The sequence below is a fragment of the Mytilus galloprovincialis genome, chromosome 6 (assembly GCF_965363235.1).
Source record: "Mytilus galloprovincialis chromosome 6, xbMytGall1.hap1.1, whole genome shotgun sequence".
NCBI lineage: Eukaryota > Metazoa > Mollusca > Bivalvia > Mytilida > Mytilidae > Mytilus > Mytilus galloprovincialis.
Window position 1 is genome coordinate 36285095 of NC_134843.1, and position 26532 is coordinate 36311626.

At 30.2% G+C, this 26532-nt stretch overlaps 1 protein-coding gene across 2 annotated transcripts in view; it reads left to right on the plus strand.

Moving 5' to 3' along the window:
* The window catches only part of LOC143079486 (TBC1 domain family member 31-like), a 42565-nt gene that overhangs the window by 4940 nt on the left and 11093 nt on the right, over window positions 1–26532 (plus strand). For both annotated transcript variants that reach the window (XM_076254839.1, XM_076254841.1), the window contains 14 exons: window positions 1023–1171; window positions 1645–1804; window positions 3086–3286; window positions 3733–3879; window positions 4313–4539; window positions 5029–5162; window positions 5869–6002; window positions 18239–18418; window positions 19485–19664; window positions 20176–20228; window positions 23032–23184; window positions 24287–24422; window positions 25010–25102; window positions 25775–25915. In XM_076254839.1, coding sequence (XP_076110954.1) covers window positions 1023–1171; window positions 1645–1804; window positions 3086–3286; window positions 3733–3879; window positions 4313–4539; window positions 5029–5162; window positions 5869–6002; window positions 18239–18418; window positions 19485–19664; window positions 20176–20228; window positions 23032–23184; window positions 24287–24422; window positions 25010–25102; window positions 25775–25915 — 2088 coding nt within the window. The remainder of the gene's footprint in view (window positions 1–1022; window positions 1172–1644; window positions 1805–3085; window positions 3287–3732; window positions 3880–4312; window positions 4540–5028; window positions 5163–5868; window positions 6003–18238; window positions 18419–19484; window positions 19665–20175; window positions 20229–23031; window positions 23185–24286; window positions 24423–25009; window positions 25103–25774; window positions 25916–26532) is intronic.

A 26532-nucleotide genomic window follows, 5' to 3' on the forward strand; every position in this document is an offset into this window, starting at 1 on the left:
ACAAACCTCAATCAAAGTTTTGACTGCTGTTAGTCTAAAAAAATTTTTCTGTCATGATTATAAATCTCTTAGATATATAGAAAATTACATACGATGCAGTCCGGTAACCCTGCCCACCTAAGGATTTGATCTTTTATATTTATTCTTTATTATATAAAAATTTCTTCAAAATTTATTTAAATCTTTTCAATGAAAACTCAATGTTACGCATATTATCTTAATTCCGCAAAGATATATCTGAAATGATTATAAAATCAATCAGACAAATGGATCACCTGTGTTTTTCACGTAAGTGTGATTGTCAGGTAAGTCCGTCCATGTGTAATAAACATGTATGGAAAACCAATTTATCATATATTAAGGAAATTAAACATTACGAAATGATGTTTTAGTAATGGACCACTAAGAAAGGAGAACGAAATATAAAAAAGAAGAATTAACCAAAATGTAAAAACCTTCTTTTTTTTTTTATTAAGATCAGAAAATAAAGAAAAGTTAAAATATGATTATAAAAAAGAAAAGAATGTCAATAGAATGGTTAATAGTATTCTCATAACAAAATTGCTATCATTCAGTATTCTGAAATGCAACTAAGCCATGATTATCCTTGTCAATGGGTTTAATGTCTGTGCAGTAAATCTAGTGATTGAAATATAAAACCCCAAATTTTATTTCATAGTCAATATATTTTATTTGTATTCTTAAGAATCGAAAAAATATCACAAAACAAAAAAACAGAAAGCTTGTGTCAAACTTTCATATACATATTTCTAAATGATGCAGGATTTTTAGGATCGTTTTGAATTTTGTTATTTTGGCTTTCCATAGTTTTAAAATTGAATTATCTCCCTTTCATTTTGGCATGACATTAGCAAATGGTTTTCTTTAAAATTAAAATAATATAGCAGACTAAAAAAATTTGGTAAAACACACAGGGAATGAAGGGCAGAGTTATCAGACGGACTGAATTACCAGACACGAGTGTAGGCTAAAAGCAACTTTTTTCTTTACTATGATTACAGGTCTCTTTCTTGCCACTGAGTAACACAATCATCACTGCATTTAAAGATGACACAATATTTGCTTGGGAGTCGGATACATTGAATTGTAAATACCAGTTACCCATTCCTCCAGGGAAGAAACCAAGTTACAGAAGTTTTGCTGCTACAAAGTAAGTAACTGTGCAGTAAAATTCAGTTGCCAATACTTTGGGAAACCACCCAAGTGACATAAGTTTTGCTGCTTCAAAGTGATTTGATGTGCAGAAATTACAAGTGAAAACATGTTGCAGATCCACATTTCTACTTAAAAAGGAAAGAAAAAATACAGAAAGTTTGCTGCATATTAGATAATAGTCCCAATATTTTGAGAAAAAATGACCAAGTTACAGTAAATATATCTGTGCACTGATACTAGTTAGCTAAACTTTGTGATGTATGGGTTTTTCTCATTGTTTATGTGGAGAATTTGATTATTGGCAACCAGACCTCATCTTATTTTTACATAGATACTATGCATAAAATAATCATATAACAGGACATGCACAAAAATTGCATCACCTTATCTTATATATTTTATATTTTTGTTACATTTTTTTTCATGTTTAACCAAACCTGGATCCGAACATTTCATATTTATTTCCAGAGATGGCCGTGTTTTAGCAGCAGGCGGTAGATCTAGATTTATTCACCTGTGGGATCTTGATACACACAGATTGTTACGCATTGTTGAACTGCCTACTAAAGTCACATCAGTTAAGCAACTCAACTTTCTTCCTGACAAATTTGATGCAGGACAAAATCAGGTAATAATTAGTTTTGACTTGCAAGGAACATGAAAGGTTCAAGATATATCTGGCCGAGTAAAGTAGATTTCTCTAGCAAACTTTTTGAAAAATGTTGAAAAGGAATAATGTGGATTCATTCATTTTTCATTGATACCAAATTTTTATGGATATTTGATTTCATGGTTTTCCAAAAGTTTACATTTAATCTAAAAGCAAATTTGCAATTCATTGAACATTTGAAGGAGTAAGTTTGGTAAGGGCCATATTTATCCCCAATTATAAAGTTCATAGTTACAAGACAATAAATGTTTTAAGTTGCCTTAAAGACATGTGAGAAAGTTAAACAGAACTGTTTTTGTCAAAGTTAAATTCTAACACGTGGATTTTTACATCCAAAAAAAGTCAAGATAAGGGACTTTGGTGAAATTTGACAAAATCAGCTGGCTTTCAACCAAATTAAGGACCAGGAAACATAGAGTGCAGGCGTCGACAAAGTCAATATTCAAATAAGACATGTGAAATGTCTTCACAAACATTATTTTAAAAGATCTTTGTTGTCGACGTATGCGCTCTATGATTCCTGTCCAATAATCTATGGGAATTTACTCATTTTCATTGAATTTTTCATGAAAATCAATATGAGTTCAATTTGTGACGTCATAATGAAACACAGAAACGTAAAATTTTCAACAAAATGGCTTATTTCGTATCTAGTCACTGTATTAGCTATAATTTATTGTGATATTTGTTAATAAATCTGAATTTGAATTTTAAGCTAAAAAAGGGGGCCATTTTAGAACCTTACAGAGCATACTCCTTTGTGGTTTCCCTGTACCCACAAAATTAAAGAAAATTGGTTTCCCACTAATAACAATGAATCCACAGTATTGTGGTAGATTGTTGACATGAATCTGGTTCACTTCACAAGACACATGTTTTCACTGTCTTAGATCTTATGACACCAGACTAGTTGTCTGATAAGAAATTTTTTACCAATTGTATATTATTTCCCCATCATAACAATTTTTTCCAAGTCGAATTCACATTGCACATGATGAAATGAAAGCAAGAGTCTTACCTTGTTGAGACACATTTGAAGTTTTATTGATTCCCTCAAGTTTTTATGCCCCTGTCCTGGCAGATCTAGAGGGGACATTAAGTGTCACACTTGTCTGTCCTGTCCGTATGTCCTGTTCATCCATCGCTTACGCTTTCCAAAAATTAGTTTCAGTTCTTTAATTTTAGAGTTGTAAATTTTGATAATCAATATACCAATCTTGCCACTTTGTTTATATTTAGACACTTGGTGTTTTAAGTCAGGATGGAATAGTAAGATATATAAATATTAACTCATGTAAACTACTATTTGATGTCGGCACCATTGATAACAAGGTCAACAACTTCTCTATCAGCCCTTCAGGACGTCACATGGTTTCTACAATGGAAGATGGTAGTCTCCATGTCTATGATCTACATGTAGTCTCAGATGAAATAGGAAAGGTAATATATATGTTAAGAAAGTTTTTTTGTATATGCTAATAAGGCAGCAACCTTATATGCAATTAAAAGCAAAACAGACATCTTACATACATGTTAGGATTTTGAAATTAATCATATTCAAATTATTATGTTTTTAATTCTTTTTATTTGCCAGCTAGATTCAACTTCTTTTTTCTGGGCCAATTTCAAATTGTAATAGTTATTGCTATTGTTGTTTGATGTATGACCATATTATAATCTACCTTCAGAAAATTTACAAAATAAGATTGGATATTTTATAACAATTCCACATGGTCAATTAAAAAAACCGCAATTGAATATATTTAAAATATGGCTTAACTGTTACTTTACATAGTGTCTAAAACATGAAATATATTAGCAATAGTTTCTGTATTTAAGATGTTGATTACTATTTGTTTTAATTGTCCATTTTATTGATATTTTAGCCACCTGCACCTTTGGTCAAGGTAGTAAAAGACAACAAAATGTCTGATACAGTGGCATCAGATCAGTCTTTGAAATCACAGAAACAAAAAGGAGCCAGGGCAAAAGGCAAAGAAAACAGGAGAAATCAACCAGATTTTCAAGTAGAAGTAAGTGCTTTTATTACTTCATATTTTAACTCAATACATTGTTTTCAATTTATCACATGATATATGTGCCATTACTAGTTCATTTAATCATGAATCTATTAGTACTTTAATAAGGATTATGTAAAAAAAAAAAATTACTGTGACACAGAGACATCAGTAAATATTTTTTATTCCAAATAACAGTGCTTTTTCTGACTTAGTTTGAGGGAAGGGGTTTCTAAATTACAATAGAACTCAATATGTGGAATTTTTAAATAATGAAATCATGAGCAAATAGGACAAGAAGAGATGTATGAACTAAATGCCAAGATGATATCAGATGTAATTATAAATCAAAATCACTAAAGTGTTGAAAATATTTTTTTCTATGTTGTTTTTTCATTAAAAAAATTGTTTTATTTTGAATTTAAAAAAACCACACTTTTCTTTTCAGAAAGAACTTCCTGAACAACTCAATATGGAAAAATTAAGAGCCATTTTAAAAGGGTATGGGGAATACCCGGCTAAATATAGAATGTTTATATGGCGATCTATTTTAAGATTACCAGAAAATCACACTGCATATGCAGCTTTAGTTGACAAAGGAACACATCCTGCATATGCTAAAATACATGAAGAATATCCAATCAAAAGTCGAAGACTTCTACGCATTTTACAAAGGTAGGCGTTCATGTTTAGTTTAAAGCCTTCAGTTAATATCTGCATACATCTCACAAGTTGTAGTATAACATTTTACTATTTCATTTGTATTTAATAAATGTTTTCATGGTGGTGAATGGTGGTGAATTGAACTTTTAATTTATTTTTTGAAAACCTTACTTGAAATTTTACTTTATTTTTGGAAAACCTAAATTGAAATTTTACTTTATTTCTTGAAAACCTCTAAATTGAAATTTAACTTTATTTCTTGAAAACCTGAAATGCAAAATCCACTTTATATTTTGTTTGTTTGCGAACTATCTTGAAATTGTGAAAAATTTCTAAATTTTGTATAAAAAATTGTGATATAAAGTCTATTAAAATCTTTTTATCGAAAAATTGTGATAAGTCTAAACTTTGTATTAAATGTGGTTACAAGTCTTTAAGTTTTGTATCAAAAATATTGATAAGTCTAAATTTTGTATAAAATATTGTGGTTTTAATTTTCAGAATCTTATCAGCCATGGCACATTGGTCACCTATATTTGGAGAGACACAGTATCTTCCATGTCTAGCTTTTCCGTTCGTGAAGTTATTCCAGAACAATCATTTAGTGTGTTTTGAAATCTTGTCATCCATCATGAGTAAGTATGTGATGTAATGTTACAAATTAAGGTGATACCAAACACCTGGACTCAAATTAATTTGCCTTGCTTAATTTTCATAAAATTTGGACAAAATATTTACTTTGACCATTTTACAAAAATATTCAAATTTCAAAAATCTTGAATCACCTACTTTATTGGAATCATTTCATTGAATATATATATATATAGCAGTTTGACAATACTAGATTTGATCCTGGAGAGGGTTAATATTTCCTGCACAATAGAATGTAATTTAAACATTAAGCCAATTTCTACATAGTTATCTCCCTGTAGTGTTATGTACCACCTTAAATGGCTAATCACAGTATTCTTTGCAGGCAAGTTGGAAATTGTTTGAAAATATTGCAAAATTTTATAATGCTTGATTTTACTCTTCCATATCTTTCACGCCTATCTTTTAGAAATATATCATGATTTTTTCTGGATGATATTTTAGAAATTCAAAAAGTGCATGCTTTCTTAAGCTATCTTTGATATTTTGATGTCAAGAGGTCATGAATATTAAAGGTTGAATTTATGCTTCAGAATTTCAATTAAAGTATTTAAATATTAGAAACAAGTTGGTAAATTTCAAATTTGATTAATTCTTATTAGAAAAAAATAAATATTAAGATTAAAACTTTAAAAATAAATAAATGCCTTTTGTTTAATGATTATTTTTATATATTTCTCTTTTCTACAGTGAACTGGGCAGATCATTGGTTTGAATATTTCCCTAATCCACCAATCAACATCCTGGGAATGATAGAGAATGTTTTAGCTTACCATGATAAATATTTACTGCAACATTTTGTTAAATACTCAGTCACATCTCAGGTAAGTGCCTTTTCTAAGGTAATTGTGGAACTTTCAATTATTGAGATATTTTGGTGAAACAATCAATAATTAAATTTAATTGGGTTAAATCATTTAGGTGAAACCATCAATAATAGAAATCATTTTGATGAAACCATCAATAATTGAAATAATTTTGGTGAAACCATCAGAAAATGAAATTAATTTAGTGAAACCATCAATGATAGAAATCATTTAGGTGAAACCATCAATAATTGAAATAATTCTGGTGAAACCATCAGAAAATGAAATTAATTTGGTGAAACCATCAATAACTGAAACCATTTTATGGGCAAATCAATGATTGAAATTATTTAGATGCTTCTGTCAATAATTAAAATCATTTTGGTGAAACCATCAACAAATGAAACCGTTTTGGTGAAACCTCCAAAAATTGAAATAATTTTAATGAAACCATCAAAAACTGAAATTATTTCAGTGAAACTAGCAATAACTGAATTTTTTATGGTTAAAACATCAATAATTGAAACTATTTGGTGAAACCATCAATAATTGAAATCCATTTTGGTGGGACCATCAATATTGATTTTTTTGATGAATCATCACTTATTGATTTAATTTGGTGAAACCATCAGTAACTGAAACCAATGGTGGTGAAAACATCAGTAATTTAAATGGTTTTGGTAAAACTATCATTATTTTTAATTACTTTGGTGAAACAATCAATATACAGAATTATTTTGGTGCAACCACCATAATTGAAATGGTTTTGGTGAAAACAAAATTATAATTGAAACCATTTTGGGAGAACCAACAAAAATTGAAACCATTTTAGTGAAACCATCAATAAATAAAATCATTTTGGTGAAACCATCAATAATTGAAATTATTTTGGTGTTTTGGTGAAACTGCAAATAATTGAAAAGCTTTTGGTGAAAAAATTGAAACCCTATTGTTGTGCCAGCAATAATTTAAATTGCTTCTGTGAAACCTACAATAAATGAAATCATTTATTCAAACAAACTGTTTGCTCTCAATTAATACCAGAAGCGAAGAAATTATGAAAGAAAAGTTGCAAAGTTTTATTCAGATTTTTTGATTTGGTATGCCAGAATGTATACTCTATCTGAATACTGAAATATACTTTTTTCTTTAATTCTGCATGTATTTTTACCAGTTCTGACTAGTTTGATAAACCCCTTTTTGAATAAATTTGTCTTGTGTGTAATTTCCAATCATATTAAAAGAAGATATGGTATGATTTCTAATGAGACAACTCTCCACAAGAAATTATCAACTATAGTTCAATGTACAGCCTTCAACAATAAGCAAAACCCATACCCCTTAATCAGCTTTAAAAGGCCTTGAAATGACAAATGTTGAAGAATTCAAGAGAAAACTAACCATTCCCATTTGTATATTGCAATCTGTATTTTCCATGAAATTATTGAGAATTACTTTTGATTTAGACACCAACACATTTTTGACTGCAATATTTTCCACTCTGGATTGTTAAATGGTCTTTTAAAAAGAGTTAAAATATAACTTAATCAACATGCTGATGTGGAGAAATCAATAATTCTCATATTATGGGATGCTTTATACAACCGTCAGCCAGTTGGTTAAAAATAATTTAAAACATATATATATGGATTTATAAGCTAATAATTTCAAATCCTGTGATTTAATTATTGGACTGTAATGTTTTTAATAGATATTTAATGTTACATCTTTATGATATACATTCATTAGAATAAAATTTCCATTCAACTTTCTGTCAAAGGTGCCTTCTGAAACATTGAATCATCATTGATAATTAATTCATTAATTTAAAAAAAAAATATTGGCAAGTTTTTAAAATTACTGAATAGAATAAGACTTTGGAAATTCCAAAATTTTTGAAAGATTAATAACAACCAGGTATTTACACGCTTAATTTGGAATTTTATAGCTTAACTTGACCAAAGGGTCAACATGGCTGGAATCATTGATCAAATAAATCTTTACAGGACTGTTGCCTTTAAATCATGATCTTTACTACTTTTTGCATGATTGGCATAAATTTTTAGAAGAAAAAAAATTGTAAACTGCAAAGACAAGATCTACAAATATATTTATTTACTCTGCTGAAATTTCAGGTTACTTCTTGTAGGAGTTATGGCCCTTGAAAGACAATTTTCACCCAATTTTAGCATAAAAGGCAAAAAATTAAATAGATATAACTAAAAACAGAATAAATATATCAATAATGCAAGTAGAAAAAAAGATTTAGTCATATTCTTGTTTTAAATGTTCGAATGACCGTTGTTGAAAATTCTTATAGATCAATAAAAATTCATAAAATTGATAAGATGATATCTTCATTATAGTAGACCAATAGAAGGTCATGAACCCCCCTATGGAATCTAGTTAATCTACTGATCCCATACAGATCCATAGGGGTCACCACATGACAGCATTAAACCAATCACAACATCACTAATATACTCTTGGTGCAATAAAATTAATATCATAAGGTTTAGACATGTAGAATCATCCATGTACCTGATAATTTGGAGTTATGCCCCCTTAGTCATGTTTGGGAATTTTACATTTTTAAATCACCTGGACCAATAGATCCATGTGAGCTATCACTTTTGTGTGTGTTACATTATTATATACTGTGCAAGCCCCTCATGGGTAGTCAAGGTCGTTAAAAACTACCCTCATAATCTATATAAATTTTTTCAAAGTCTTCGACTCTAAAACCAATGAACGAATTTGAACAAAACTTTTTGTGAATGTTCATTGGTCTGTATAATTGATAAATAACATATGAGATTCATCAACATACATGAACCCTGTTACATAAAACAGAACATAGGATGATAGGATTAAATTAAATTGCAGTATAGACTTATATTTAAAAAAAACTTAAGCAATAAAAACAAAATGACAGGTTGAAAACAATTAACAGACAACAATCTATTGATCTTGAAATTTTCAGTGAAAAGCTTATAATTTAATTATATATCTTTCTTTCTCAACAAACCAAATAACATTGGTATAGAGATACAAACAATAAATATTACATAATGTATATGTACATATTTACAAAAGTTATACGAAAGCAAGAGAGAGTCAAATATCATAAATTATTTCATATCCCATGAGATTAAGATTCTCTTATTGGATTAAAAGGGGTCACATGACATTCATTATTTTTTGTAATAAATTCAATCGGTCATTAACAGAAAAAAACGGACCAGAAAACCGGTCGTAAACGAACTTTAACATGATAATGACCGGTGGGGCGTGGTTTCCGTCTGATAATGACCGTTGGGGCGTGGTTTTTGTCTGATAATGACCGTTGGGGCGTGATTTTTCTGTTAATGAACGGTGGGGCGTGGTTTCTCTGTTTAGAGAGATGTACCTTTTATAAAACATGGTCCTGATGAAGCCGATCTAATCTGCGAAATATGTCGACAATAAAAGATGCAGTTTAGTTAAGTGTTGTTGTCAATGAAGTGGTATTTTATAAAACATGTTCCTGTTTTTAATATTATATTTAATTTGTTGAAATGTTTGTTATATGTTTTTGTTAATCATAAAATTAAAGATATCGAAAAATTGCACTAAAATGAATGGCAGTACTATGACTGTTCTTCACTCTTTGCCATAGAAATCGTACAACTACTCAAGTTCGCTGCAGGCATTTTGAATTTATGAGAATTTTCGAAACCATGGTTTCTTAATGAAATAAACATAATTGTTCTTGAAAAACTGGTCATTATCGTGATACATGGACTGCCCGTAGGACAGTGGTATTGACTGCGACAGCGATAATGACCTCGCCTTCGGCTCAGTCATTATCACTATCTTAGTCAATACCACCGTCCTGTGGGCAGTCCATATATCACGATAATGACCAGTTTTTCAAGAACAATTATATAATTACAGTATACATATTAAACTTAATTATATCAAGTACATGAGCTACCCAGGAGAGCATATATGCATATTGACTAGTCTTATAAATTTGCACAAGCTGCTAAGATCAGAAAGATTTGTACAATTCATCAGTTCATTAAATTTCAACGAATTTGGTTGATTTGTATATTTTTTTCTCAATAACTGTTTGCGACTATCATTAAATACAGAGCATATAAAAATATAATTGAATTCGTCTCCAATATCGCCAGAGTTACAAATTAAGCATTTTCTATTTTCTCTTGCAACATTTTGCCATCTACCAGTAAATTTCCTGTCCTCAGTCTACATAATGTAATACCCCTATCATCTAAATTTTTTAAATAATATTCAAATTCACAGTTTTCTTTATACATCTGATAGTTTAACGCTTTTGACGATTCTAGCACGTCAGTATGCCATTTCTGTTTAAATTGATCAACAAGATTTTGTTTAACAATAGTATATAGCCATGTATCACTTACAAAATATTGGGTAACCCATACAAATGACAAACCCGATTCATCAAGAATGGATTTAACATTTTTTAACCAAGTAATATCATTTTTATATTTATACAATGAGTACTTGTATAGAATCGCAGGAAGTTTTTCTTGTTTTCTAGACAATAATTTTGTCAAGTAGTTAATTATACGGAGTTTTATATCAATTTCCAAAGGATATCTGCCCAATTCCATATATATTATAAAATTAGGTGTAGAATTTTTAACCTTTTGAACATCCTTCAATGATTAGTTTGAAATAAAAAAAAAACACACATTTTTTTTTTAAATAGATATCCTCCTGGAAACTCTTTTCTTATGGCTTAGTTTTAATTTGTCATCACTTTTAGAACAATGATTTAATAGATTTGTGATCTGAAAAAAAAGAAAAAAATTGACAATGGTTAAAAATATTCTATAAACCTGGCTTAATTCATACTGGTTATGATATGTATAGATAATAGAAAATAGTACTTGTTTAAGCTTTATTTGGCTTCTTCATTTTAAGAACATCCCAAATTTGATAGTTTATGTTTAAACTTTAAACCTTTCATTAATAACATCTTTTGAAAAATATTTGTGTTGGTTAATTTTAAAAACTTTAATTCTTTTATTTATACTTGTATATGATATCCCAAGACTGCAATGACTTAATTAAAATACCTGCTTCTCTTTTATAATTATTTTTAAAAATATGCAACTTTTGAATATGAAATAAAAAAAAAAAGCTAAAATATTTGAAAAAAAATCTTGAAAAAGCAGAATTGTGAGAATTGTTCAAAATGATATCAATATTTTTTAATTTAATAAATTTTAAACTGTGAAAGAATCTTAAAAACATGTATCTTTCATATTGAACAACTGAACTGTTTGATTTTTTTTCATTAAACCATGCTTTACCAATAATACTACACTTTATTACTCTGCTAAATTTTCCCATGACTGAAGACATTTTTGAGACAAGTAAATAAAAACTGTTAATTAAATCATAATATAAAAATAAAAATATCATTTACAAATCAAATCAGTTTGTCATATTGTCTGCCAAGGCTGTCAGGTAGATGAAAACAGTTCACCTGTATCTCAGCAATCTCAGGGCTGGGAATGTTCACACCTTAACTTTCCCTAGCACTGATCATTGTCAACCAATCAATGTACAGTCATGATATATTTGTTTGGACAATTGGAAACAAAATTGTTATTATTTTTCACTAATTGTTTGTTTATTGGGTTGTGATCTACAAATTTGACAAGTCATTAATTAGTGAGCAGTAGAAGAAATTTTCTGATTGGCTCAAGACTTGTTTTGATTGGTTGAATTTTTCTGTGAATAGAAGTTAGAATATGTATAACTGAACAATGTTTATGTCTCATTTGGGAAAAGTAATTTCAAAGTAGAAGTTCCTGTTTGTGAGATTTATCAGTTCTTATTTGTGAAAAGTTATTTCAAAGTGAAAGTTTGTTATCCCGAAGTAACTTAGTGACAACAATGGCATCCTTGATACAGTCTGACAAATCACAAGAAGAGACAAATGCAGGACTCTACAAACTGTCTGCTCATCCAATGTTTCAGGATCTGCAGGCTACATTAGTGACTGAATGTTTCCAAGCATCAGTGCCGTACACATTATGTTCTGACCAGAGCATTGTTGGAGGAAGTGATGCAGAACCTATTGTTGATCCGTCTTTTGCCGCTGTACAGGAAGCTCATCTCCAGTCTCAGTTTCAAACATTGTCTCACGATAATCCGAAAGTTCAAGAACTACAGAATTTTTATAGTACACAGTGTGCCGAGATAGAAACCCAGAGATGTGATGCAATTGCTAAACTTAAAGGACAGATATTTCAGGATGAAACTCAATATCAGACAGAACTATTCGAAGTGCACACGTTTCATGATCGTCAAAGAATGCATTTAACAAGTCGTGTATCATCTAGTCTGGATTTACTTAAAGAAGCTATGCCGTCTGGAAGTATGGTGTCCTCGTCAAAACCAAAAAGCCGACAGTTAAATGCGAGAGCCATCGAAATCATGACAAATTGGTTTGATAGAAATCTTGACAATCCTTACCCATCTGAAATTGAAAAGGAAAGAATGGCAGATGAAGGCAATGTTTCTCTCGGACAAGTGAAGGCATGGTTTGCAAATAAACGTAACAGGACAAACAATACGAAACCAAAGAGACAGAAAATACAAGTGGAGAAAAAGCTTCTGACAATTTGTTCAGAAATTGCTGGGGATGATGGAAGAACACCGAAGTTGTATGGAGATATTATTCAGAAACTTTCTAACATTATAAACAGATCAACTGTGTTTAATGCAGGAACACCTATTCTTAGTCATGATATCATTTCTGCTGAGAACTTAGGATATCACCATCAAGAAGGATATCACAACCAAGAGGGATATCACAACCAAGACACGGCCATCTTCAGCCATGGACTCTTAGTTGCAGATTCTACGATATCTAGTAGTGATGATAATAGTAATGGTAGTACTTGATAAAAACATTTTTCCACGTTACAAATATGACCAGTATTGCAAACGAACTATTTATGTAATATATTATATGTTTATTATTTTTATATTTAGTGCTCAATTGTAAATAAATATTATTTATATATATGGACTCTTTTTTTTAATAAGTATGAATGTAAGGAGATGTTGGGTACACTTCAATGGGACAGCAACCCAACAACACAGAAATATTGGTATAACTTTTTTGCTGCTACATTATCATGCTATAAATTCAGTTATACATATGTACTGAAAAGTGATTTTTAAAACAAATTTCATTAAACTTTCTTATATTTTAGAGAAAAATGTCTTATTAAAACAACTTAAAATTTTTTAACGTTGTTTGTATCATGGATTTTGATTGGAAAAGTTGGTTGTATCACAAATTTTGATTGGAAAATATTTGGTAGATCATGAATTTTGTTTGGAAATATTTAGTAGATCATGAATTTTGTTTGGAAATATATTTGGTAATGTACCATGAATTTTGATTGGAAAATATTGGTTGTATCATGAGTTTTGATTGCAAAGTATTAATTTGGTTTTACCATAGGGTTATGTTCAGATTTCTAAGATCACTCAGCATGGTAATTGTGCAAGGAGAGATGGTGTAATACGGACACATATTTTTGTTTTAACTTTAGGATATTTCCAAAGGTGAAAAAAATGGTTAAATTGTGATTTTGTATTAAGAAGATGTGTTATTATTGCCAATGAGACAACTCTCCACAAGAGACCAAAATAACACAGAAATTAGCAACTATAGGTCACTGTACGTCCTTCAACAATGAACAAAGCCCATACCACATTGTGTCTTGTTTTATTACTTAGATATTATTTTGGTTCGCCTCTCCAAGCTAAATTAAAGTAGAATATCATCATATGCTACAGCCAGTTCTTAGAAAGATATAATCATTCTACCATGCATGCAGGGTATTACAGTTTCCAACCAAAAAAAGAACTTTAACTTACAGTTTATGCTTCACTGACTCTAATTGAGCTTGATGTCTGAGTTAAGTTTTTGGATAATAAAGGACCTATAGTCATGTTACTTGTATATGAATACTTCTATGAGTGTCTGAAAGCCTTAACAACTGGACACTCTGACATATATATGCAGGCTTCATGAATACCGAGTAACATTTTTATGCTTTATTTCATCATACCAAAATGTTAAGACCTGTCCTAAGTCAGGAACCTGTTGTCCATTGGTTGTTGTTAGTTGATGTCGTTCAAAAGTTTTTCTTGTTTCTCAAGTTTTATAAGATTAGACTTTGTTTCTTTGTTTTAATTGTTTTACACAAGTCATTTTGGGGCTTTTTATAGCTTGTTGTTTGTAGTGAGACAAGGCTCTGTGGCGCAATTTTACACCAGTAATGAAAACCTTCTATCATTTATGGGTAGACTTTACATAGATAAATTCAGCCGTATTTGACGTGAAACTGTACTTATGTGTCCCGTCATACTTTGAACCACACCATTATTTTATTTATTATTTTTACTGTAAGTCTGTTTTTTGTTATATCTACTTTACGTGAGTCTGCATTTATGTATGCCGTCATACGACAAAATTATTTTTATGTCTACCTGTGCGAATTTCAAACGCGCAATTTTACACCAGTAATGAAAACCTTCTTTCATTTATGGGTAGACTTTCCATAGATAAATTCAGCCGTATAAGAAAAGCAAAATGAGAATGTTAAATTTGATGTATGCCTTTTTGTGCTACTTTGTTACATTTGTTGTTTATGTAGTGATATTAAGATGATAACACAATATTGACTGTTGTACCCCTATTTTTGACATTTTTACTCTTTGAGTATGTTTGTCTTGTTCATGCATCGTTGACAATGTAATGGAATTTGATGTGACTGTCATACAAGTGAGAGGTTTAGCTAGCTATAAAACCAGGTTCAATCCACCATTTTCTACATTAGAAAATGCCTGTACCAAGTCAGGAATATGACAGTTGTTATCCATTCGTTTGATGTGTTTGGACTTTTGATTTTGCCTTTTGATTTTTGATTTTCCTTTTTGAATTTTCCTCGGAGTTCAGTATTTTTGTGTTTTTACTTTTTGAAGGCTGTACTTGTTTACCTACCGTATTACAAATTGTACAAACTTGGATGAAAAGTTGTCTCATTGCTATTCATGCAACATCTTTTTATTTATGTCGTCAGTGGTTGTCTTTTGCATATACCTCTTATCATTTGGATCATTTGGATTTGGAATCTTAGATATAAGAAGATATGGAATGATTGCAAATGAGACAACCCTCCAAAAGATTCGAAATGACATAAAAGGAGAGACACTATAGGGTTCCTTTGTAAAAGGGATATTCACCTTTAAATGTATTGTAAGTTTGATTACAATCTTAACATATTTTATAGGCAGCTGTCTATTTATGAAGACCATTGTTAACCTCTAGATGTCTTTTGGTTTTTTTCTCACCTTTGATAAAAGTCACTGAATGTGAGACATAGAAATACTAAACTGGTGGCATCAACAGCACTAGCTCTTTTCTACAAACTTTATTGTATACAGATAACTTCTGTTACATAGTTTCCGACTCATATGTCCATCTTAAGATGTCAAAGCAATCACATACTAAATATACCCAACATCATTGAAAAAAGCGGAGATAAGGGATATCAAAATGTTAAAAAGTTGACGGATTTAAGGAGTTGTAAAGGGTGCTTTAGGATATGGGAGTTAAAAAAGTGGTATTTGGGGGAAAAAAAAGGAATTTTTGAAATTAACAATCTCTTTAATAACAGGTTGGACATAAATCACATATGCCTATGTGTTGTTATTTGTCATTGAAGAAGAAACCTTGTTCAAAGTAATGGCTTCTTAAAACATCATTGAGTCTAGCTTACTTAAATGAAGATAAGGATTCACAAAAGCTGAAATAAGGGTAAAACACTTGATTAAAACATAGATTATTAGTGTCATTGTTCCGATACACATTATGATATATATATATTAGACATTTGTATTTCACACTTTCTATATTCAATATTTGTTTATCAATGGTATATTATCCTTTCTGTAAATTTGCATCTGGTTTATGAGAGTATATATTGTAGCATTGTTATCAATGAAATCAACAATTAATATCTATATTTAATCTATTATTCCATACACTTAATCTAAACATCCTTCAGGAACAATGTTATTTAGGAAGACAAAGAGTTTTGCTTTACCTTAGGAGTGAATACACCAAAGTGTGAGACCATATTAATATATTAGGTCATGCCAGCTGTACACTTTCGTAATTATAAGTCTGCACACCTATATGTATATATTTTTCATTGTACGTCAAAACAGTGTCTAGACTTGCAGAACTCAAAGAGTCTGGATGGGTTTCAGAAAAGATAATAATGGGCCAATAAAATTAAGGATAGAGAAAAATGGGTCAAAAAATAAAAATGTAGACCAATTATTAAACTGTGAAAAATGGTTTCATCAGTACATCCATTACCACCAAGTTATTGTTTTCTAGTGCAGATTGATTCATTGTTTTCTTATGGTTCAGTAACATATTTCCATGCAGCTGACTATGTGGTAATGGCTCTGCTCACTGTGAAGGCTGTATTGCATGGTGACTTATAGTTGTTTATAATGTCTGTGTCATTTGGTTTCTTTTGAAGTGTTGTCTCATTGGCAATCATACCACATCTTTATTTTTATATATTCAGTACAAAAACTTATAATAAAATAAATTATTTAGGCTATATAGATTGGATTGACCTGGACTGCTTTGCATGTTCAGGAATGTCTGAAATTTGGCATTGCATCAGGCTTTATATATTGACCCATGTTAATTTTAGATCAGTGCATTAAAACCATGGTCAGGATTGTCTGTAATTTTGCATTGCATCAGGCTATCAATATGGACCCATGTTAATTTCAAATCAGTGCATTACAACCATGTTCAGGATTATCAGAAATTTTGCATTGCATCAAGACTATGAGCATTGACCCATGTTAATTCAAAGCAATGCATTAAAACCATGTTCACATTTATTTGAAATTTAGCATTGCATCAGGCTATCTATATGGACCAATGTTAATTTCAAATCAGTGCATTAAAACCAGCTACCAGTTCTTAATTAGCTTAAATTCGAAATATAAATATTTTCTTTGTAATGCATTTTTAAGTTAGATTGAGGTCTAATTTAATTTTTAATTTCATATAGCTGCAAATGATCCATCTATATTTTTTAATAAAATCATCAAGTTTTATGTCCAACAGATACAATTTACATCTTTTTTTTCTTATTCTACCCTAAAAAATATATAAAACAGTTTGAAAGTTCACTCAAAGGCAAACTGATTGGTTTTGTTAGTTTCTATTTTGTACTTTTTGTCTTAGTTTTCGAGGACATATTTAGCCCATACTGTTACATAGAAGGCTGTTTTAGTCCAGACTTACTGGGACCAGTAATGTTCACATTGTTTAACAGTTAAAACTGACATTTGAACTGATTGACGGCATTCAGAGAACATTTGGAATACATTGTCAAACAATATGGAGAGTTGTCTCATTGGCACTCACACCACATCTTCCTATATCTACCAATAGACCACGTTTTTCAGTTTTTATGGTTTTGGTAATGTCATTTGCCATGATTTGGTAGTGCTTAGCTTTTTAAGTAGACATCTTGACTAGCACTCAGAATTGATTGCTCATTTATTTGTTTGGCATGTTTAATCAAATTATGATTGTCCATTCACAGTTTGCAAATATAGAAAAAAAACTATAATGTGGCAGTTAATCAAATATTGTGTGGTCCATGTATTTGGGAATATATTTTGAATGGAATTTGATTTTTAACAAAATATCATTGACATATGTATATATATTTCAAATTAAAAAAAAAAAAATCACCGAATCTGTTATCCATCTTTAGACCATTTTTTTGCTTTTATATTTTATGTATGGAGCAATTTTGCAATGTGTATTTCTCTATGAACTATTTTATGTTTACAAAATATACATATATGAATTATGAAGAACACAGAAGACAAAACATTTTTTATTTGTTGGTAACCCTACCCACATCATAAAGATCAAAGGCCTCTCCAGAAACCTTTTTATTTTCAATTTTCACTTTTATCATCATCATCATCCTTTTTTGCATGGATATAATAAACAGGAACAAACAAATACTGTTCTATTAATCATTATAATTTCAGATTCATATGTTCCTTTTACCATAATCATAATAATCATGATAATGATATTTCATTAGATTCCTACAACAAATAATTGTCTATTTCAGGTTTATGCTTGGCCATTACTGGAGACGTTATTCTCAGAAGTTCTAACAAGAGATGAATGGTTGATGTTATTTGACAATGTGTTCTCTAACCACCCCTCCTTCCTTCTGATGGTCGTTGTAGCCTATGCCATGTCAGCAAGAGGTCCTCTTATGCAGTGTATAGAATTAGATGATTTTAAAGTAAGTGTATATCAATTGTCATTTCAATTCAAGATGTGGAGTCAATGAGACAGCATGAATGATGATCAGAAGAACATCTAGAGGTCAACATACAGTTTCAACAATAGACAGGTATCGATTCAATATGTCAAGCTCTATATCCTCACAAGTTTATAACATTATTTATAAATTTAATGGAACTGCCATTAACACCAATTCTCTTACATGTAATGAATAAAACCATTAGAATATCACATAAAACAAATAACAGTCTATTATTTGAACTTGGAATTATTTTTAACTATGGAATTTGCTTGATTTCTTGTATGAGATTTTTAATAAATTCCATGATTATTCTGTACTGAAATGTTCTGTGCTGCGCACAACACTTTCTATTACAAAGAAATAGTATATTTTTAATAGAATGTACTGTGCCGCACACAACACTACCTAACCAAAATACATTATATGGAAAGTGTTATTAACCGCTCAAAAGATTATAATACCAAATAAATATGGAATTTATAAAAAAATTTAAACACAAGAAATTATGCAAATTCCATAATTAAAAATAATTCCAAGTTCAAATAATAGCCTGTTAAATATTGTTGTCACTATTTCATCATGGTTGAAAATTTTTGCTGTAAATATATAACAAAAACTATCTCTTATGTATAGAGTATGAATACCAGTAAACAACCAAAGCTTACTGCATAACTCAAGCAATGAAAAAACTCCCCCTCATGAAGAGCTTAAGACTACTATAGTTAATGTTTATTTTGATGTATAAACATGATTATTGTTAGAGAAAAACAAGGGAACAAACTTCTGATAGTGGCAAGCACATTTTTCTTAATGATAATTAAAGATTTATCACCTTAAAATATCTATATACTAACACATTCAGTGGTGGATCCAGAAATTTTCATAAGGGGACACACTGATTGCCTAAGAGGAGGCTGCTCAAGTCTTGTTTCAGTGATTCCCTTTAATAATCATTCAAATTTTTTTCATAAAAGGGAGGGGACACTAGTACTGGCTTTTGAAACTGTAGAAACTTACAATGTTTTTCATTGTTCTATTTCAGTATTTTTACCACCATAGAAATGCAGTAGATATAAAACATGTGGTTAAGGAAACCTATAGATTGATGGAATCTACCCCTAAAGACATTCATCCAGAGAAGACATTGGAAGATTTCAAACCTCTTACTGTAGGACAATATCCTGTCTTCAATAAATACCCAAAGTTTATTGTAGATTATCAGGTAAAATTACAAAAGTGACAAATAACATACTTTTTCAATAAAAGGATTAAACCTTTTTCATATCAGACATATAAGATTGGAATGAAATGCATGATGCAAAAATGAAAACTCCAATTAATAGATACTGTGTAAAAGATTATTTATTTACATGTTTACCAAGAACAAAAATCAGTCAATAAAACAAATTATCAATGCATCAGTTTATGACATACTTTTGGCACATGCTTGCAGACTCTCTTAACACCATGCAACCAATTCTTCATGCAGTTTAGGAAGCTGATATTTATTTTTTACACAAATCTGACTTTTCAAACCTTTGTATATTTCTTTAAAACTGCACTGTATCATAAAAACATTGAAAATTGTTATAAAGAAAGTTACATAATTTTATAAACAGACCTTTCATTTTACTTCAATAGTTGAGACTGCAACTCATTTTGCATGTTTTTATATTTCATTGCTTATTTGTTACAATCATGATAATAACCTTGTGTTCATTAACTACTTATAGGTACAAGAAAGAGAAAGAATTAGACATGAAGAAATGGAATATATGAGACAAAAGTAAGTTACAGATGGTCAGTGTAAGGGTCAATGAGATACTCTTAGAAACATGCCTGAACATTTGCTAACATGTATATAATTTTGTTGTAATGGTTCAAAGACAAGAACTGAGGATTCCTTTATTTTCTCTGTATCCAAAGATCTAAAATTAATCCTCAGTATTCAACTTCCAAAATTTCCTGATAGATTTTGATTTTAAAGGAAAAGCAGTTCAAATAGTGGATAAACAATAGGGGCTTACATAACATGAATTATAAAAAGATGATGGTTAAATAGAACAGTTGTACATTGTAATTACTATTATTTGTAATGTCAGTTTTGATTTGGTATTGCTGTAGAATTAAAAGGATATAATTAATGATGTATGTATCATAAAATTAAGTCTTTTTGACAGTTGACAGCAGACAACATTTAAATATGAAAGTTATTTTAAAAGACTTAAGGATGTACTTAGGTGAGGTTTTAGAATTTGGGTCAAATGTTCGGACTCCTTGGTGTTTTTCCATACAACACATTGTAAAATATTTTGCCCCATAACACCCATTTATTTTTTCATATAAGATTTAATACCTCATGAAAGGTCATTTACTGAAATTTTAGAAGATTCTTAATTTTCTTTCTTTTGTTTTGAGACCAGATAATACCAATGCAAATATAAGGTAAAAGTCTGAGTCAGTCTTTTCCCGCCATATTTCAAATCTCAAATATCTCGAAAAGGAGGTCCATGACCTATACATATTTTTAGCTTATATTTATCCTTAATTGATGCTTTTCCAGGTTATAGTATCAATTTTAACTTCTTAATTCATTAATTTTCATCTAACCTCACCTAAGTACATCCTTAAGTACAGCTCTTCATAAGAATCAGGCAGAGTGCCATATACATTATTTATGAAGGTTTCAGATTTTATCTATAAATGGCCTAGAAGAAGCAGTAACCACATACTGCTCAAAAAATAAATTTGAGTGGGAAAATATGAGTGGTTGCCATGGTAACGGACACTCTATTTTTGGGTTGCTAAGCGTGGTAAAATCTTTCAAAAATCAGCTAAATCACTACAATTCAGAGCCTTATTATGAATAGAATCAAGCATTTTTCATTAATTTTTATATGTTACACTGATACAACTTGGTTCAAGCTTCATTTTAATTAAGACTGCATGTAAACCAAATTTGTAAATTTTTTGAAAAAGTTTGCCAAAAAATGCATATTTTCAACTTTTCCCCAATTTGGAATTTTTGCGATATTATCAAGTTTTCTCGGTGTTTTTCAGAAAACTGCAAATGTATACAAGATAGTTAGCACTGTAGTTATGAAGTTTGGATATTACTTTACCAAATTAAATAAAAAAATGCTTGGGACCTTTTTTAGTTTGATCACCATAGCAACCGATTTTTTCCTTGGAAACGGAGTTATTATTTGCAGAATTTAGCTGTTTAATGTACTGATTTTTTTCATAAACGATAAGAAAATACATTAAAGCATATGCTAACTCTAAATAACTATTGGTAAGAGTTATCAATAGTTACCATGGAAATACATATTATCAATAGCAACATCTTTTTTAAAATGTATCAATGGAAATTTATGTAAAAAACATACATATATAAAGGGTGTTTATATTCAAATTTGAATATGACAGAATCCTTTCTTCACTCACAGCCTCTTCTGTTCTTTTCAGAAGGTTCAACAAATGTAATATATAATGTAACATTGGGGTTGGAAGGTTGGGAAAAAAGGGGGGGTAAGGTTTATTTAAAAAAAAAAAAGCGTAAATGTCACTGAGATTCTAGAAACGATAAGATTAGAAGAGAGTCTGATTATGAATAAAATCAAATTTCTTTTCCAGAAATTTCATATATAACATCGATATAATTTTGTTATAGTTCAGAGCTTAGTTAAGATTGCAGTTCAACCAGACTGTTATATTTTTTGTTAAATTATACTAAAAACACATATTTTTATTTTTCTGAATCATTGAGTTTTGTGAAATTATCAAATTTTCTCGTGTGTTTTTCAGAAAAGTGCAAATATGTAAAGCATATATGTAAGACTCATATCGACGTCCGTTCCTCAAATTGACGTCCAAATGTGATTTCACAATAAAATAACATTCCAAATCGACAGCCAATTTTATGTCTATCTAATCGACGTCCATTTTTTGACATTCTCTAATCGACGTCCGATTTTGAGCTTCTCTAGTCAAAGTCCGTTTTGGACACAGAATATAAAACTGAAGTGAACTGATAGCAGCTGAAACATTTAAACCTTTAGGGACGATATAAAACAAATCAATGAAGGATAAAAAAAAACTTAACTCAAATAATTTTTGGGCGGGGTTCAAAATTCGAAAATTGCTGCAAGTTTTGTCTAATTGACATCGATTTTATATATATCATTATTGGTCAATTTATTATTCCCAAATCATGAGTTAATAGGGGGTAAAGGGGGGGGGGAGGTCAGTGAAAAAACTATATGAATTAAGTTTTTTTTATACTTCATTGAACTTTTGATATCGTTCCTTATTCTGTGAGGCAAATAAGATCTATTTAAAAAAAAAGTGTTTTTTTTTTTTTAAATTATTAAAAGACCAGACTAAGTTTTTAAACAGGTTGTGATATCAATTTTTAAATTTTAGAGATGGATATGATTTCCAGAGGGACAACTATACACCAGAGTTCAAATAAAATGGATGTGAGCAATTATAAACCATACGGCTTTCAACCTACACATTAGAATTAAATTAACAGAATCAAAAAAGGGTAAACTAAGTATTATATAGTTTTGCTTTCATAATTTCAGACATTTGTCTTTGGAAATGCAGAAAGAAACCCAGAAACGACAACAAGAGGAAGAAGCATGGTACAGACAACAACAGCTCCTCCTGGAGGCAGAAGATAAAAGACGTAAACTTATCCAAGACGAGGAAGTGAAACTTGTAGATCAAAGAAAGAGGTAAACAATATCTTTGTCCTTATTTTATTTCTACAGATCTGTTCAGGTTTAATTAGGGGCCTCAGTGGATGAGTGGTGTAAGTAGTACATGTACTGTATCTTCAGCCTGTCAACACTGAGGTTGTAACCCTGCAACTGGCAAGTACATTTGACTCTAACTGGCAAGTACATTTGACTCTAACCGGCAAGTACATTTGACTCTAACTGGCAAGTACATTTGACTCTAACTGGCAAGTACATTTGACTCTAACTTTCGTTGACTAGGATTGCTAGTTTTCCTGTTGAAGGTTTGTGGTTCACTTCAAGCACCCCAGCTTCCTCCACCAGGACAGGCAGCTACAGTATAGCTCATAATACTGAAAGTGGCATTAACACCAATCAGTCAATTAACTTTATGGGTCTGTTCACATTAAATTCTGTCTAGAGCTGTTTGAAATCTGTTTGTTGAAATAAAAGCAATATTACATTGAGATACATACATATTGTGGATTCATTTATTTTGGTGAGTACCAATTTTCGTTTTTTGAGAAAAACTTGCATATTCGTGGTTATTTCATTTCGTGGTTTTGGCAAAGTCTGCATATATTCCTATGGAAAATTTGTAATATGTTGAACCTTTAAATTCGTGGTCACCTTACACCCACGAAATCCACGAAAATTAGTATCCAACGAATATTAAAAAATCCACAGTAATCTATTTGAAGGAACAAATGCTGGAGTATTCAATAAAATTTGTATACAAGTTTAAGTCAGTTGTTATTGTTTAGCCACACATTCCATGTTATATACTGTAAATTCACAAATTATAGTGTGCATTTATTTTTGCGATTTTGTAATTCTAGACTAAAATGCAATTTTAAATTTTACGATTTTGAGAAAATCCTGTTTAATTCATATAAAATATTTCAAAATGCGAGTTTAAATTATTGCGTTTACAACTATGTCGCATTTTTCGCAATAATAAAAACCTCCCATTAATTTCTGCATTTACAGTATTCAATAATATAAGTCATTTGCTAAAAAAATTACCCAAACACTCCTTTGGATAAGTCGAAGTCAGTAACGATTCAAAGATGTCTAAAATTACTTTTGTTGTTTTCAGATTGTATGCCATGAACAGGGAAGTAAAATTAAAAGAGCTACAATTATTAGATGCAGCAAGAAGAAAGTTTTTACATTTCCAGAAACAACAAAGAGAATCTGAACTGAAGAGACTTGATGATGAAGTTCAAAGAAAGGTAAAAAAAAAAAAAATGTTTATTTTGTTGGATAAATATATTTTCTTCTATTTCGTAACCACAAATATTTGTCTGAAATAAAAGGAACTTATTTAGATGAAAATGGATGCGTAATTATATGAAGTTGTCTAACTTGTGTGGTCACCTTTTAAAATCAAACATAAATCCTTTTTTTTTTTTTTAATTTCTTCAGAAAGGCAAGTGCTTCAAGGGGAAATAATTTTTTGGTGATTTTACTTTTGTCTTGTAAAGCAAACGCTGATGTCTGTCTTTCAAAAGTACCCTACATGAAAAGTTTTGAAGCTTGACCAGACTATAAAGATGATAAAGCATATATGTTTTAAGAATTTTTGACTTAGGAAATGCAGCAAATATTTCTTTTCAATTTAAAAGGCATCATCCTGTTTTCTTGAACAAGTACAAGTTCATTTTTTCAGAAACCTAAAATGCATTAAACACTGATCTTGAAGCATCTCAGAAGAACTAACATTCATTAATTTTTTGCTTTTCTAGGTTATGAAGAGATATTTTGAAATTACATGATTGCTGATATACTGTGAAATAGACATTCATTATGTTTTTTTCAGGCCTTACAAAGAGACCAAGAAACAGAAACAGCTATGGAAGAGGCAGAAATAAGAAACTTAGAGTTACAGTTACAAAAGAAAATGTTTGAACAGGTATGGAAAATTTACAATAGCAACTACACTTAGAAATGGAAAACTTGAAATTACAATTACAAATGAAAAAGTTCGAAAAGATAAGGAGTTGTACAAACAGGCGTTTTTTTTTTTTACTGTGGATTCTTTATTAGATTGTAATGCACACATCTCAACTTATTATATCTCTTTAAGGGGGTCTCATTGGATGTTTCCAATCCTGTATCCCGCTTACTGTTTTGTCAGATTCCCATATCCCGCTTACACTATGTACGCAAGCAATTCTCATTTTTTGGTCATTTCCCGGGTCCCACAAGACCTCATTTCCCATTTTCACGCCACAATAGTTTGACTTTCATGTATCACGCTTAGACCCCTATGGGACCCACCTTTAAAACTTTGTGATGTTCTTATTTATTGAAATAATAATCAAGGTTAATCTTCCACTTTTGACTTTTTACCTATTTTAAATCACAATCGGTATTTAGATATGACCTGTAGGTTCAGTTTTAACCTTTTGATGAAAAATGCTTATTTTTTAATTTTGGTCCACAATGTCTCAAGTTTTATACATGTATTGAAAAACTCACAACCTCTCACAAATGACTGAAATTGGTCAACAATTGTTGATATTTAAGATTACATAAGGAGAAATAAAGTATTAAATTAGTATTATTTTTTTTTTCTACACAGGATTTATTTAGAGAATTTGCTACATCATCTCACCATCTCAGAACTGAACAAGACATGCATCGTAAACAGTCTGAGCTTGAGGAGAGAATACAGGAAAAACTGAGGGATGCTGAGAGAGAAAGACAAATGGAAATAAGAAAGGTAAGATAATTTTGTTATTTTAGCATAATTCAATTTCGAATGTAACGCGTCTTCTGATTGGCTGACATCGTTTTGTTTATCAGCCCATAGACATAATTTTGTCATGTGATTGTGGCATCATCAACGTTTTTTCCTGATTTACTCCAGTTCAAAATGGATTTAAGAATTAAATTATAAGAAATGACTGTAATATTTTTTCTGCCTATTCGAAATAACATGAAAAATGTGGTGCACACTTTAAATAACCTGCTACGCGGGTTATTCAGTGTGCACCACATTTTTGATGTTATTTCTTCATAGACAGAAAAAATATTACAGTCATTCCTTAAGTAAATAAAAACTGTAAATCAATACAAATGACAATTCATTAAGCTATAAATACATTATTTGTAAAACAACAATTAAATATATTATTATATTGCATCTGAAACTTTTCATTAACTTTCATAGAAGTAAACACTCTATGACAAGCATGCATAGATATGATAAAAAAAATTGTATTAAATTAAGGAAGTACATGTATCAGCATTTTTATCATTTAGCATTTGAAAAATAATACACAACTGTGAAAAATTGCTCATTTGCTGACCCCCCTCCCCCAAAAAAAGAACATTAAA